At 44.2% G+C, this 15,197-nt stretch overlaps 2 protein-coding genes across 5 annotated transcripts in view; one reads left to right on the forward strand and one right to left on the reverse strand.

Annotated features, from left to right (window-relative positions):
• Positions 1-7,994, forward strand: part of LOC125746568 (PTB domain-containing engulfment adapter protein 1-like) — a 72,869-nt gene extending 64,875 nt beyond the window's left edge. For 3 of the 4 annotated variants that reach the window (XM_049020823.1, XM_049020735.1, XM_049020902.1), the window contains exons 3-12: positions 1,981-2,042; positions 3,056-3,127; positions 4,115-4,213; positions 4,371-4,508; positions 4,600-4,716; positions 4,811-4,897; positions 4,999-5,169; positions 5,547-5,685; positions 5,975-6,075; positions 7,273-7,994. In XM_049020823.1, coding sequence (XP_048876780.1) covers positions 1,981-2,042; positions 3,056-3,127; positions 4,115-4,213; positions 4,371-4,508; positions 4,600-4,716; positions 4,811-4,897; positions 4,999-5,169; positions 5,547-5,685; positions 5,975-6,075; positions 7,273-7,344 — 1,058 coding nt within the window. In that variant the 3' untranslated portion in view covers positions 7,345-7,994. The remainder of the gene's footprint in view (positions 1-1,980; positions 2,043-3,055; positions 3,128-4,114; positions 4,214-4,370; positions 4,509-4,599; positions 4,717-4,810; positions 4,898-4,998; positions 5,170-5,546; positions 5,686-5,974; positions 6,076-7,272) is intronic. The other variant, XM_049020992.1, reaches the window with a different exon arrangement.
• A 1,016-nt stretch (positions 7,995-9,010) lies between these two features.
• Positions 9,011-15,197, reverse strand: part of LOC125746082 (collagen alpha-2(V) chain-like) — a 32,863-nt gene continuing 26,676 nt past the window's right edge. Inside the window, exons 42-54 of the mRNA XM_049019744.1 lie at positions 14,886-15,047; positions 14,519-14,626; positions 14,137-14,244; positions 13,890-13,943; positions 13,512-13,619; positions 13,148-13,201; positions 12,886-12,993; positions 12,714-12,767; positions 12,498-12,605; positions 12,070-12,379; positions 11,785-11,972; positions 11,391-11,633; positions 9,011-10,162 (exon numbers count right to left, since the gene is read on the reverse strand). Of these exons, the coding sequence (XP_048875701.1) occupies positions 10,016-10,162; positions 11,391-11,633; positions 11,785-11,972; positions 12,070-12,379; positions 12,498-12,605; positions 12,714-12,767; positions 12,886-12,993; positions 13,148-13,201; positions 13,512-13,619; positions 13,890-13,943; positions 14,137-14,244; positions 14,519-14,626; positions 14,886-15,047 (1,752 nt within the window). The 3' untranslated portion in view covers positions 9,011-10,015. The remainder of the gene's footprint in view (positions 10,163-11,390; positions 11,634-11,784; positions 11,973-12,069; positions 12,380-12,497; positions 12,606-12,713; positions 12,768-12,885; positions 12,994-13,147; positions 13,202-13,511; positions 13,620-13,889; positions 13,944-14,136; positions 14,245-14,518; positions 14,627-14,885; positions 15,048-15,197) is intronic.

Consider the following 15,197-nt stretch of genomic DNA (forward strand, 5'->3'; position numbering starts at 1 on the left):
TCACTCTATGCCCATTCCTATAAGAGCTGTCTTGTCTGCCTGTCCCCATGAGAACCATCCTTTCTTCATGTTGTGCACAGGGTGTGGCCTTTTAGCATTGCTCCCTCTGCTAAACTTTCAAACGGCAGCATCAATGGCTATGAGAAAATTTAAGGACAGCTATGATTTCATGTTTTATCATTCCTTGAATGAATAATTAACGTTAGAAATAAAATTTGACCTTTAATACAGTCAGTCATTCTAGGCAGCAGCTGACAGTAGTAAAGGTGAGACTTGCTGACCTTTGCTGTGCTGGAAAATACCACAACAGCACAGATGGATTAGCACTAGTGAAGCGTATCTCCGGAAGGGTTTTGAACATAATTAAGCATAAAACAAGGTACCGTGAATTTCATCCTGACAGTTCCATTTCAGATGCCAAATATGGATGCTTCAAGACATGGTGCATGCTCTTTCCCTTTATTGAGGTTTGATATTGAGGTACCTTCCTTTGAGTGCAATGCTGGCACAAAAGTGGAGAGCTCGCCCAGATGCATTATGACTCTCATTTCTGGGTCGGGTTCTTCATGCCCTGTCATTCTAAATGAACTCGCCAAGGTTCCCCTGTAGGTCAGAATCCCTTGTGCTTTATATATAGCTCTAATGGGTCTTAACTGCAGTTTATCCCAGTGAGTGTTAAGGCACACAAAATATAATTAGCTGGGCAAGTCTGTGGCTCTTACCTATCTCACCCATGTCGTATGTGTTTCTGTTACCCTGTGATATCTGGATTCTTATGCGTGTGAATGTATGTATGGGTCCTTCACCATCATCTCAGACATCTCACGGTATCTGAAGAAGTGCAATTACACTAAAAGAGAATGAGGAGTTCAATTACTCTAAAAAGATGGTACCCTATGAGGGGGGTCTTAAGAAAAAAGCTCCCTGCCGTATGTCGTCCTTTTGATAGTCTGATTAATTGCCCTTCATGTTTTCAATTACAGTTGACAGTCTCTTGAAAACCTGTGTGTGGGTGTGGCATTCAGTAATATATTGTAGAATGTCTTAGCCCTCATTGCTGAATGTACGCTGTTCTGAAATGTCTCTCTGACCCTCTGAAATAATACCTATTGATGTTGCAACAGCATCAGTGAAAATCGCCTCTCAATATAAGATTCTAACAGGTCTAGATGCTGTTCAGCCAAATAGTTACTTCAATATTAGTTTAAATACTAGAACTCATAATCATAGGTGGAAATTAGTGGGAGAACATTTTAAAATGGATTTGAGAAAGCACTTCTTTACACAGCGTGTACTTAGAGTATGGAATTGTTTTCCTGTTCATGTAGTGCAAGCTAAAACCCTGGGTTCATTTAAGTCAGAGCTAGATAAGATTCTAACAACTCTGAGGTATTAGTTAAGTTCTCCCCAAATGAGCTTGATGGGCCGAATGGTCTCCTCTCCTTTGTAAATTTCTTATGTTCTTATATTTTCAGTAGTGACATTTTATTCATTCCCATGGGGAAATCTGGTTGTTTTCACACATCCCACATCGCTCTCCATGAGAGACACAAGGACACAAACACAAGCACAGAAAGACACTGTGTACATACAGGTGAGAGGAAGCTTTTTGGTCAGAACATGTACATGGTCCTCATGTAGCTGGTTATGGGCCTTGCTCAAGGGCTCACAAATTACATGATTACTCTGGATCTGGATCTGAACCCACAACCTTCTGGTCATGGGCATCAGGCCAACATATGATACTGGCATTTTTATCAGCTGCTCGTAGTTTTTTTGGGATAATTGATCTTTTTAATGTGCTGCTCTGAGCTAGAATGGTGCCCAGCTGCTGTTAATCAGCACAAGGGTCAGGAGCCTCTATGCTGTCTATGAGCCTTTGCTCCTTGAGTGGCTTGGCCTGTTTTTGAAGTAGCCCATCTTTACATGTCCAGTGTTGTTTCTTGTCCACTTCCCTGACCAGGTTGCCATTTCTTTCAGATAAGTCATGGATGCACACTCCAGACGCCCTGGCAAAGCACCACATTGCCTACAACGCCAAGGTAAGTCCTTCAGCGCCCCCAGGCACTGGGTAGTGTGTAGTGTCTTAAAGCCTCTTTTATTATTAGTTCTATTTTTGAATTAATCTTCTTGATGTACACATTAAGCTGCAAATACTTAAAGCTATAGCTTGGCATGACCTGGTTGTTGTCCCCCCCCCCCAGAGATGTGGCTTGGTTTACCCTCGCGTCCTTCCTGCTGTGAAACATGACCGCAGCATATCCCTTGTGTGTTCTGTACACCCTGTTATGCTCTGGGTACCGTGAAGAACCACAGCAGGACTGCGTTCTCGGCTGGAATTGAACAGCTAAATATTTCATGATTGGATGGAGCTACAGTGATGTCTTTCTCTGTGTTCCAGCCTGTGTTTTCGAAGCGCCAAGAGTCACTGGTGCTTTCCCCATAAATCCCGTTCCCCATGAGTTCCTGCTGGGTAGAACAAGCTCCATTAGGTACACTTGAGAATTACCAGATAGAACCCACTTTAATAGACACACCTGATTAGTACTGGTAAGGACCCACTTGTGTCTCCAGAACCATGAGTTATTCACAGAAGCTTTCCCGCATGCCACTGTTGCACTGAGCTGTTATTTTTGCTTGTTTGACCTTCCTGTTAGCTTTGAAATGACCGCTCTCATTAACAATGTGTTTTCACTGACAAAATTGCTACTGCATGGATGGTCATCATGCTCTTCTCTTCAAATACAACTCTGTAGGAGGAGGGTGATTAGACACTGAGCCAGGGAGGCTATTGTTAAAGCAACTCTCTGGTTGTTTCTCTGGACACTATAATATCACCTGCTACTGATGGCAGCTTTATACATCACGTTGCCGTTTCCTGTAAGGGAACTGCAGCTCAGCTCAGGTTTCAGAAGTATCATCAGACAGAGATCCTGGCACACTGAGTTGGGATGTCCTGTGGTTGCAGGTTCCTGAGGAGGGAATTATTCCCCCCCTCCCCATGAAGGAGCTCAACACTGCTGCTAACTGCCTGTTCCTTTCACATCCTCCATAGTTCCTTGGGCACACAGAGGTCGACCAGCCAAAGGGCACAGAGGTGGTTAAGGATGCAATTCGAAAGCTCAAGGTAAGTTCAAGATGGCCTCCTCTGGGAGTACTCAGTTTTGATTGGCCATGAATGCATAAATGTTAAAGCTGCCTTATTCTTTATATGCAAACAACGGTTTGTTAAAGCAGGGTTTTAAAATCTACTTAGTGCTCTTGGGTTTGTTTGGTCAGGGTTATTCTGAAAAGCAAGGAGTGTGTTTATCTGCTGTGTTCGAGGGATTGCAGTAACCTCAGAAACAGAGATGTAGGTGGGAACAGTTTAGCAAGCTTGCAATGATGACAGACAGTTTGCTTGGTGAGCTGGACACCCTGAATGCTACCATGGGCATTCCAGAGAGGGCATCAGATAGATAGCAATAAGCCCATAGAGAATAGTAGAACTACCTTCTGTTACTGCTATTACTCCTATCAGATATGAGGACTTGACAGAATGTCATCATTTTTACCCTCTGTAGCTGAGCTCATGGTCTGGATTTTAGACACCTTTGATGCTTTGTGTATAGTGTCCTCTGAAAAGTGCATGTCGTCTTGTTGAGTTGTTGAGGAGGAAATTATCATCACATTATGCAGCTAGAGTGTGAATTTAGTGCCTTGGCTATAGGAAGAGGGTAGCTACCTCATGCTGTTCAACATGGACCAGAGGGGGGCACTCTAGATGCACCTCTGTTCGCTCTCCATGATGCGGCATCCATCTTTATCCCTTGCTTCTGCTCTCATTCCCTTTGTTCTTAGCTTGCTTCCCCATTTTTTTTCTTGTTATCCCCTCCTCCTGTCTGATGCCTCCTGCCCATCTTCTTTGCGGAAAATCCCCCCTTTGATACACTGTTTTCAGAAAGGTGAGCTTTTATAGTAATTCTGGGAGATGCAGCGATTGTCTTTTTAATTTCTTATTCTGTGGATGACTGTTTTGCAGTCGGCCAAAGCGACAGATTTCAGCCAGCACAAACCGGATAATCCTCTGTAATGGCTAATACTCTTCATTTACTGGATGCTTGTCCTACTACAGTTTCAAAGGCACATCAAGAAATCTGAGGGCCAGAAAATACCTAAAGTCGAATTACAAATCTCAATTTATGGAGTAAAAATATTAGATCCCAAAACAAAAGTAAGTTTTACACACTTAATATGTAAGTCATGCATGCTTGATTTCTGTGAAGAACATATGCAAACATAATTATATACATCACACCATAATCTGTGTGTTTTACTGACCATTATTTTAGACTAACCCTAACTAACGGGCTGCTTCAATGCTCTTCCAGGATGTGCAACACAACTGCCAGCTGCACAGAATATCATTTTGTGCGGATGACAAAACTGACAAGAAGATATTCACCTTCATCTGCAAGGACTCTGAGTCCAACAAACATCTCTGTTACGTTTTCGACAGCGAGAAATGCGTAAGTGGCTGTCATGATCGTATGTTTCCATCATGCCTTGCTCGCTGTGCGTTTGCTCCACTATTGCATGTCATCACTGTTTGCTTTGCAGGCTGAGGAGATCACTCTGACCATCGGCCAGGCCTTCGAGCTGGCCTACAAGAAGTTTCTGGAGTCTGGAGGGAGGGATGTAGAGACAAGGAAACAGATTGGAAACCTGCAGAGAAGAGTAGGGGCGTGTAATATTGCCCTGAGCTGGACGGCACCGTGGGTGTCCGTCTGTTACTGAGTAACACCTTTCTATTTTGTCCTTTTCTTCACAGATTCAAGAACTAGAGATGGAAAATTTTGAGTTGAAAAAGCAGCTGCAGAGTCTTCAGGAGCAGCTGATGTTTGCTCAGGTGTCCCCAGTAGGTGTGGGGAAGAGTCGCGGTCTGCATTTCCGCTCGCTCGCAGGGCGCACTAACCCATCTGCTATCTCTCCTAAACACACTGTCTGCTCTTTTTACAGCTTCTGCACCTAAACTCTACTAACGACGCATTTGTGCTGAAAAGGCCCTCGTCTCTGTGGTGGTGCCACAGCCAGCCATTGCTGTCCTGTTTAGAGATGTCGTCTGTCACGCTCACTCCCATGGGCTCTCCGAACTCCAGCCTGTGCTCAGAGCCACTCGCCATGCCTCCCGTAACCCCCCTCTCTGTACATTTGTGTACTTCAGCCCATAGGGGCCCCCAGGTCACCTGGCTATGGGGAGGGAAACCGCAGTCGGTGACCCAACACGTGCAACGTGGATTTCTTTAACTCTTAAATGATGCACAGTTAAGCTTCAATTGGCCAGGATGTGCAATGGTGGAGTTTTACTGGTTTTCTCTGTAGATGGTTCGTTTCAACAAGCTGCCTCCCCCAGCAGAGTGCTCCAGATCCCGCTGACTTTTGCATGTCACAGTTGTGTGTCACAGGCGTGTTCTGAAAGGACAGCATGTACGCCTGCCTGTGTTTGCGGTATTGGAGTAAACCCCTTAGAGGGTGTGCCCTCACGCATGTGTCTTCTGTTCCTGCAGGCGGGCTGTCTCTCTCCCAGTTCTCCCTCCACTGATATTTTTGACATGGTGCCCTTCTCCCCTGGCACCATCCTAGCTCCAGTATCTGCCAGCAATGGTATGAAGGCAGCCAAGCTTCCAGAAAGGTCCGCTAAGCCCTGTGAGTGTGCACCAGGTCCCATGAGAGATTCAGAGATTCTTGCTCGTTTAAAGCTATGGATGTGAACCACATATCTCACATTTTTTCTCAGTTCAGTCACCATGCTGTTTATTATTCAATATTATTATTCATTTTTATTGTTGATCATTATTTTTCATTTTCATCTACCTTCCCTGCCAGCCCCCAACAATGCGTAGGGACCAAAGTTGGCCACTGAGGTAGAATATTTGAAAGTGTTTCTTTCCCAGCGTTTTTGAAACCAAGGCTCTTCCTGGACTTTGTTTTCCAGATTCAGGCAAGGACCTTTTTGGAGCTGAGCCCTTTGACCCTTTCATATGTGAAGCGTCAGACTTCCCTCCAGACATTCAGTCCAAGCTAGATGAGATGCAGGTGACGCACCGTTGATTGTGTTTGGTTTGTTGTTGGGTAATGTGAAAGCTTGCAGGCTGGACGGTATTATGTGACTTACAGACATGAAACTGCTGGCTGTCGGCCTCTAAAATTCTCTGCCTGCTGGCATGAGATGAAACAGTGACCTCTAGTCTAACAGCAGAATAACTCCACACTGAATGGATCTCCTGTTTAAACAGCATGGTTTGCTGCAAGTAAGATCTGTCTCTCCTGCTTTCTTGCTCATCCTCCTGATCATGTCTTTCTTCTGCTCTCTTTCCCCTTTCAACTGCCAGCGGCAGAGATGGTTCGTACGTGTTTATTTCGCTTGAATAAAGCTTGTGGACTATTAGCCATCGTCACTGAATGTTTCAGCACTTATGTCTTCACTTTGGTGCTTCTTTCACCCATTTGTGTTTGTTTGTTTATAAAGTGCTTAATGATTAGGTCCTAAACCTGTCATTAAAGAGGCAGTCTGGTATATACATTTTGCATTATTGGATAGTGTTTATGAAGTGTTTGTTTTCATACTACTAACCTGCATGATCACTGTACAACAGGTTCCCAGTCTCTCTCTTCTGTCCTGCGCTGCCTTTGGGCCATTACTGGGCTGTTACTGAGCCGTCATTGGGCCCTCACTGAGCCATCACTCAGGAGGATTGCAGGATTGGACTGCTCATGTGCATTCCTGTTATGCCACAATTAAGACTGACACTGCTGTAAAATGTCATTGTGCCTTGTTATTGGCCCCGTTGTCTTGTCACTATCATTATCCTCTCTACACATTTTTGCTGTCTTTGTGCTCTACTGTATATAAGAGCTATCACATGAACTCTTCACTCACTAACCAAAATGCAGACAGGGTCCATTGACGGGGTGGGGGGGTCTTTTGAGGTCCCCATTTGGATAACTACAGTTTTATAAAAATCTGTGAATGCAATCAAAAAAGTAAAAATTCCAAAAGTCTTATATTTGGGTTGGTTACTTATGGTTAAAGTTAGGGATGGGTGGAGGTTAAGGGTGTCGTGATTGGGATTAGAGTTTTTCCTATAGAAATGAATGGACGGTCCCCATTTAGGTAGGTACAGTACACCAACTTGTGTGTGTGTGCATGCATGTTGCTTTGATCTGTCCTGGGCCCAAAGTCTTGGCATGCAAGGGCCGGCATTAACAGTCTCTTTCCGGTTTATTTCACAGGAGGGGTTCAAAATGGGACTGACTCTAGTGGGTGCCATGTTTTCCCTTGACCCCCTGGACAGTTGCAGCTGATGCCAAGGAGGTGATGCTTGTTGTGGTGTGCAGCTGTGAACATCTGTCTCAAAGTGCCAAAAGTGGACCTCTGTGCTGAGCCATCCGCTTATTACGTCTTTCACATTTAAATCCCACTCACATGTAATCAAATCAGAGAAGTACTATTTTTTTATACTGTGATGGAGTATTTTTGAAACCAGTCAGGTTCAAAGTGTGTAAATACAAGAGTCAGTTGAATTAAGGATTTTTCTTTCCAAGTGTATACATGCCATTATTTTCTTCCTAATGCATAATTTTCTGAAACTGTGAGATGATCCTTCCTGCAACATATCGAACATAAAGACCAGGGAGCTCCTTGACTTCTTTCCTCTTGTTTACCTTCAGTCCCTGCTTAGCTTGGTCATGATACAGTAACGTGTAAAACAGGTATTTTTAATTGACCTTATAGCGTTGTTCTAGCTGCAATTTTTAACACAGCATTAATGTAATGTAACTGCATAGTTTTTATGTGTGTTTGTACTACATACCATTTCAGTTCCGATCATATATTTTTGTTAGTTCAAGCGGCAGAAGGCTCTTGAGCATCCACAGCCCATGTAACTGCTCTGATGCAGACTCAGTACCCTTTGCCTTTGTGTTGCGATATTAAAGAACCAACCTGCATCCTAGGCTGATCTCTCCTGCTTCTTCGCTTTTGTTGTTTGGTAACCCCTTTCTCTTCTTGGGTTTTGCTTCACCCCTCCAATCTCCTCAGAGGATTCATAGCTATGATGCTAAAGAATTTTCTTCACCCTCTGTAATAGTGGGTTTTCTGCATTCTCGGTAGTCTGGGCTTCAGAGTACCAGGTGTGGCTTGAATTGCTGTTGGGTTCTGCTGATCTACTCCTTGTATCACTTGGTGGGGTGGAGGTCAGTACCCATGCTGTTAGGGATGCCATATACAGCGCTTTCTGTTGTGAGGTAACCCTCTGTGTGCCTGAATTCATGCTGGACTTTGGAGAGATTCCCAGTGATCATATCCAGCTTTCTGCTCATCTCCTGTGCCGTGTGCTTTGACCCTGCATGTACGTACAACATGGTGTGACCCTGCTTGTATAGTACGTGTGTCATTATATGACCCTCCATGTACAGTTCATGTGTCATGGCCTTGCGTGTATGGTACATGTGTCTTGGTCTGGCCTTATGTGTATCGTCTGTGTCATTGTATGGCTTTGCATGTATCGTATGTATGTCAGGGTATGACCGTGCATGTATAGTGCATGTGTCATAGTTTGGCCCTGCATGTACAGTACATCCGTCTGGAATGTGCCCAGTACGTGTGTCCAGCCAGTCATTCTTATCGCTCTAACTTGAGAGAACCAGGGGCTCTGTGTTGCTGATGTGAAACAATGTCCACATTTTCAGGCAGGTTGGGTATTTTTAGGACTTTACTTGAAAAAGTTTTACACTTTAAACACAATCTTACTCATCCGCCTCATACAACATAATGATAATAAATAAGAAAACAAGACCAATAATGTTAAGTACAGGAAAATAAAAAACACCCGCATCTGAAGTACTAGAAAGTTCCTCATATCTCACCTCGCTGCCAGCGTTGGTTTGTTTCTACATCAGACAGATGATTGCTGCTGAAGGTTTGATTTGGTGTTCATATAATCAGATTAATTTCACAAAAAGAGCAATATGGATAAAAAGCAGTTGTTTAATTCATTCTGTAGAAAAGTACACAAAGGACACTGGCAAAGCATTTTGGGCCAAAACTAAAAACTGCTCAGAATGTTGCATTAAAATTGAGCATTGGAAGAGAAGTGGGGCTGCGATGCATGCAACGGTGCATGCTGCTGGGGTCAGGGGCTGTTGTTTGATGATGTAGAGCCCTTCATTGCCATCATCAAAGCCTACACTGCTGTTAAAGCTGCACGCTGCGATTGCCACGGAAACACAGTGTGACAGAAAGTCAGTTACAGGAGACGAGGTAGCTTACATCAAGGAACCAACCAAGCAGCGGCCTGTTCTGTCACTTCCAAAAGGCAGGATTGCGTAAAATGGCACCGTATTTCAAAAAGAAACGCTGCCTTTCAGTAAGACGCCACCCTCTGCTCTGCTTGGGAATGCCACCATTTCCTCTGTAGCACCATTACATAAACACAACTAAACTAAGACAGAATTGCTGGTTTGGTGTTTAAAACTAATAGCATATAAAAGTCTGTACAAAACAAGTATGTTTAGGTATAGGATAATTGGCTTTTAGATAAGCCAAACTGTTACCTGTAATTTATGCTATTAAAACAGCAGTTAATTAAAATAATTAGGATCATTTATTTGAGTATCAGTTATTTTTGTCAGTGTGACATTTGTCTCAAATTAAAAATGTCATAAAAAACAGCCAGTATTCGTGACATTTTTTTTTTATCTGATGTATTAAATCTCCTCATGGTCAAATCCGTATTGCAGTTACATAGCTTTTCATCCTTAATAGCAGAAAATCACTTTGGCAGTTTCTCAGTATGATCTTCAAGTTATGCTTAGTTTTTTTTCCCCTTTATGATCCTGCCTACCGTGCCGTAATAAAAACACAGAATGTTCTGGTGAGGTTGTGTATAGCACAGTAAAGAGCTGGTTTGTCCATCGTGCAACACGACTGCACTTCAGGAGTCCACGGCTTTGCCTGGCGTCCTCCGGCTCAGACTTACGCAAAGCACACAGGTCCGACGTCTAGGCCAAACTCCTGGTCTGTGCTGCCGATGTCAACGGGAGCCATGTCTATGATTGGTAGCCTTGCTGTTTTCTGAGTCCTGTACTCAAATACAGTCTTCCCCCATCTGCTGCTTGCCTCCTGTAAAAAGGAAAATAAAATCTGTAACAGTACACTGCCTGGATAGCTCTGATGTGCAGATGAAATGGCTCCCTCTACTGGAATAATTGCAATTATGACATTATAACCTGACCTAAAAGTCAAATCCATTTACATTAAGTATAGCTGCCCACTGGAGGGGCCTTAGAATTGGGGTCTAGAGCATCAGGTTTCTGAGTAATGCTTAATGACATAGTCATCATTATCAAACATCACTTTGCCTCTATGAAATAAAGACACAGATATTGTTCCCGTTATACTAGAAAATGAGCTGCGATTACTAGAGTATTTGATGGAAAATAGCAGAAAGTAAAGGAGACTATGTCTGAGGCTGAATAAGATCTTAGAGAGTTGGGAATTATTTGTGATGCTGGATGCTTATAAGGCCATGGTGAGTTGAATAGTATTTGTGATGCTGGATGCTTATAAGGCCATGGTGAGTTGAATAGTATTGGTGAGGCTGGATGGTTATAAGGCCATGGTGAGTTGAATAGCATTGGTGAGGCTGGATGGTTATAAGGCCATGGTGAGTTGGATAGTATTGGTGAGGCTGGATCGTTTAAGGCCATGGTGAGTTGGATAGTATATGTGAGGCTGGATGGTTATAAAGCAATAGTGAATCGGATAGTATGTGTGAGGCTGGATGGTTATAAGGCCATGGTGAGCTGGGTTGTACGTATAAGGCTGGAGGTTTATAAGGTAATGGAGAATTGGGTAGTATGTGTGAGGCTGGGGGGAGTAAGATCATGGAGAGTTGGGTAGTATGTATGAGGCTGGAGTGTTACAAGGTCATGGTGAGTTGGATAGTATTGGTGAGGCTGGATGGTTATAAGGCAATGGTGAATCGGTTAGTATGTGTGAGGCTGGACAGATATAAGGTCATGAAAAGTTGGATAGTATGTGTGAGGCTGAATGGTTATAAGGCCATAGTGAGCTGGGTTGTACGTATAAGGCTGGAGGTTTATAAGGTAATGGAGAATTGGGTAGTATGTGTGAGGCTGGGGGGAATAAGATTATGGAGAGTCGGGTAGTATGTATGAGGCTGGTGTGTTTCAAGGTGATGGAAAGTTGGGTAGTATGTGTGAGGTTGGTGGGTTATAAGGTCAGGGAGAATTGGGCAGCTTCTCAGCATCAAGCTGTGAATACCAGGTTGAACACATGCAAGGTCATGGGTCATGGGCTGTGCAGGTTTCCACCAAACTTGACTCACAGAGCAGCCATCCTCCAAGACTGTGTAACGGAAGCGGTTGTTTCCTTCTGCCTTCAGCTCAAGGTCATTGGCGGCCTTGAAAACTATGGCTTTCTTCAAGTTTCCATTCTTCTTGTCATTATAGGCCACGCTGTTCTTGCAGTGGTAAGTGATGCTCTGAGAGGCCTCTTTCGATAGCAAGCGGATGAATGTCATCTGAACAGTGACAGAGTTTGGATCCTGGTCTTTGTTTCCATAGGTGAACTGTTGAATACAGAAATTTTACATTAACTATAAATTACTCACTTAGTTAAAAGGCATTAAACATCAGGAAAATAAAGTATATAAATAAGACAACACCCTGTTCACACACAAATAATTCAATAAAACTCCAGTGATTTGTATTAAAGCTTACATGGGCTCCACCATTCATGTTTGCCCCAAACCATATGGGCTTGAGCACTGTTGAGCTGGAGCTCCACCATGTTTTCCGGGGGATATTGGGTGGGTTTGCAGAAATGCACGTCTCTCCGGTCTCCATGTTACAGTGCACTTTGATGGCATCACGTGCGCTGCCTTGATTTGGATCGATCCAGTATTCCCCTGCAACACAGCACCAAAGGGCATGTTGACCCATGATTACACTATATCGGCTCATGTCCTGAGGGATGCAACTCCTGATACTGCAGCCGTAACGCACCGCTCTTTTTCAGTGGGTAACATTGTTTCAGGTCCTCGCAGGTCCTGGCAGGATGCTGCTTGCTGCCATCGGGGCTGCGCATACTGTCAATCTGGCTACTCAGGGCCTTCAGTGTGGCCTGGACCCCAGGGTCCACCTGGAGGAGCCCCGATGAGTTGTTGTTGGGCAGAGCCTCATCCTCACTGAACTCAGGAGGGGGTGGGGGTCCGGCATCATAATCCTGGGGGCCACCAAACAAGTCGTCCATTGCTGCTGTTGGAGGTCCAGGTGGTCCAGGGGGGCCAGGGGGACCAGGATCTCCGGGAGGTCCCTGACAAAAATAAATAAATAAATAAATAAAGAAGAAATGGCATGAATAAGTAAAATATTACCTGCACTATACTCCGTCTAGTTGATGGCCTTTTATTCTGTATGTGCCTTTTGCTCACCTCAGGTCCAATATCACCACTGAAGCCACGTGTCCCAGGAGGTCCCATGGGTCCCAACTGTCCAACATGGCCCTCTTTTCCTGGGGGCCCCACAGGTCCAGGAGGGCCCTAGCATTAAACTTTGTATTTAGAACACTTTGCCAACATGGATTTGTATGTATATGGAGATTTTGTTTCTGCCCAAGGCCCTTGTATGATGATTTGGCATGTACTTACTCTCTGGCCACTTGGCCCAATGATTCCGGTAGATCCTTGTTCACCAGGGGTACCCTGAAAGCAAAGAGCTGCTGAATAAGGCAACCAGACATCCTGTCTGATCTGATCACTCTCCAGTGTCTATGTGTTCTCTTGAAATTAGAAAGTATTGCTCTGTATCATCTTTACTCACCGGTGGTCCAGGGAGCCCTTGCAGCCCAGTGAACCCTCTGTGACCTTTCTGTCCTCTTTCTCCATGTTCTCCAAGCTCACCCTTGTCTCCTCTTGGTCCCTGTGGGCCCTGGAGGTCAAACAAACAAAACCCATGATGTATTTTACAGGCATTACTTCAACGGTTCATCAGAGGGGCAGTAATGAGAGGTGCAGCCGTTGTTCTGGGAAAATTAGGTGGTACATGTCATTCAAACAAAGTGCAAGAAAAGTTGAGGTCTCACTATTAGTCCTCGCTTTCCAGCTGATCCAGGGGGTCCAGCAGGTCCCCTTGATCCCTATGAATGAAGAAGCACAATACAAATGTAAGTGGTATGTGTTAAACATCTTCTTGATATTGCTGTATGTTCTACTAGATATTCTGACTAGTTAACTTATTACTAGAATAGTATGCCTTCAGCTGTTGGTTCTGTACAAAGACAAAGCATGGCAGGTTATATTAGTGCAGCTAATATACTAATAGTTAGCTGGTTAAATAGTGGTGTTTCATGTTCTTGTACCTCCAACCTCAACAATCTCATGCTTTGAATAACATCTGGTGCTAAACATAACTAAATATAATGGCAGGACAGTGCAGGAATTACCCACTTTCTCGCCTCTCTTTCCTGGACCACCAGGGAGTCCAACTGGACCTATAGTACCAGGGGCCCCCTGAGCCCCAGCCAATCCCTCGGGGCCTGGGTCCCCTCTGTCCCCCTGTTATAGGACAAGACAGTAGGGTCAGCAAGTTGAATCACTGTAACAGATATTCAGTTTAGTAAAAGAAAAAAAAAACATAAATATCTGGTGACTGCAGACTTTTGCATGAAGATGCCTGTGGAGGAAATGATTCAAACTGTATTGGAGTAATATACTTCCATTATTTTAACTAGATTATTAATGAGTAAAAAATTTACACTCTAAAGGAATTTTTATGCATAAAAGTCCCAATAGCAAAGTGCTAGCAGCCTGGTGTTGCGGTCCTACCCTGGGACCCACGGCACCATCTCGGCCTGCTGGACCGTCAGATCCTGCAGGTCCCTGGGGAGGCAAACAGAAACCATGTTTATTGAGGCAGGTGCTGATGAGCACAGAACTGAGTATAATTAAAATTAAAAGGGCATTAAACTGCTTATGCAGTTTTTCTTTCATCTAATCAGTCCTAATAGAATATGCCATTTGTCACCAATGTGTATATGTGAGTACTGGTCCAATGTGTTAGGAGGGAGCTTACATCTGGACCAGGGTCACCTCGAGGTCCGTTTGCACCTGGGGCACCAACTGGTCCCCCTGGGCCTTTGTCTCCTGGAGGTCCAGGGCTGCCTGATTTTCCTGGGGGGCCCTACAGTAGGAAAAATCAGTGAAATTAAGAGCAATTTTTAATCAGCATGGCTTTAAACGCACCTACTGCAGGTTTTGAATGGTCATGTCACAGAAACTTGTTTTTCACCTGGAAATGAAGTGGGCAAAAAAACAAATCTCTTTTTTGAGATTACCCAAATATATGGGTCATATATGAGAATACCCAAATGTTGGAGCTATGATGATGAACTATTGAGTCATTTCCACCATAGGCGGTAAGATTTCCAGTCAGAATGAGCAAAAGTGATACATACGGCTGGCCCTGGCAGTCCTGGCATTCCTCGCTCTCCCCTCTGACCAGGAAGACCCACAATGCCTCTCTGTCCTGTGGTTCCAGCAGGACCTGGTGGTCCATCAGGGCCCTGTTCCAGCAAAAAGTGAGAATGGTTGCTAGTCATACAGTTCAATGGTTAGACAGCTGTAGGTATTTATTTTGCATAGAATCCATTATGCCATTTACACTTAAACTTTCCAGATGTTCACAGTAAAGGACTGAGAAGCTGCAAAGCTGGCTTAGAGACCATTTGCTTAAGGTAATAGACAGTTATATTACACAATATTAGTTCATGAGGATTTGAATACCATTGCATACACGCTGACCCATTCTGGTCTAGTGCTTACCGTGGGCCCATCTTCTCCTGGATCTCCTTTGTCTCCTGGTGTCCCAGCAGGCCCTAAGGGGCCCTGCTCTCCCTGTTTTCCAAGGGGTCCATTATCACCACGGATGCCAGGTGGACCCTCTTTCCCAGGGGAACCAAGAGGTCCGGGCTCTCCCACTGGACCCTGGTGAAAATGCAACCAAGCTCACAGTTATCCCTTAAAGTTCTTGTCCATTTTCCATCATTACAGCAAGAAATAAAAACATAAAGTTTGCATTATGCCTTTTATTTGTCCAGAAATTCAATTATGGTGTAGAAATAGTCACTGTGAGGT

The sequence above is a fragment of the Brienomyrus brachyistius genome, chromosome 1, assembly GCF_023856365.1.
Source record: "Brienomyrus brachyistius isolate T26 chromosome 1, BBRACH_0.4, whole genome shotgun sequence".
NCBI lineage: Eukaryota > Metazoa > Chordata > Actinopteri > Osteoglossiformes > Mormyridae > Brienomyrus > Brienomyrus brachyistius.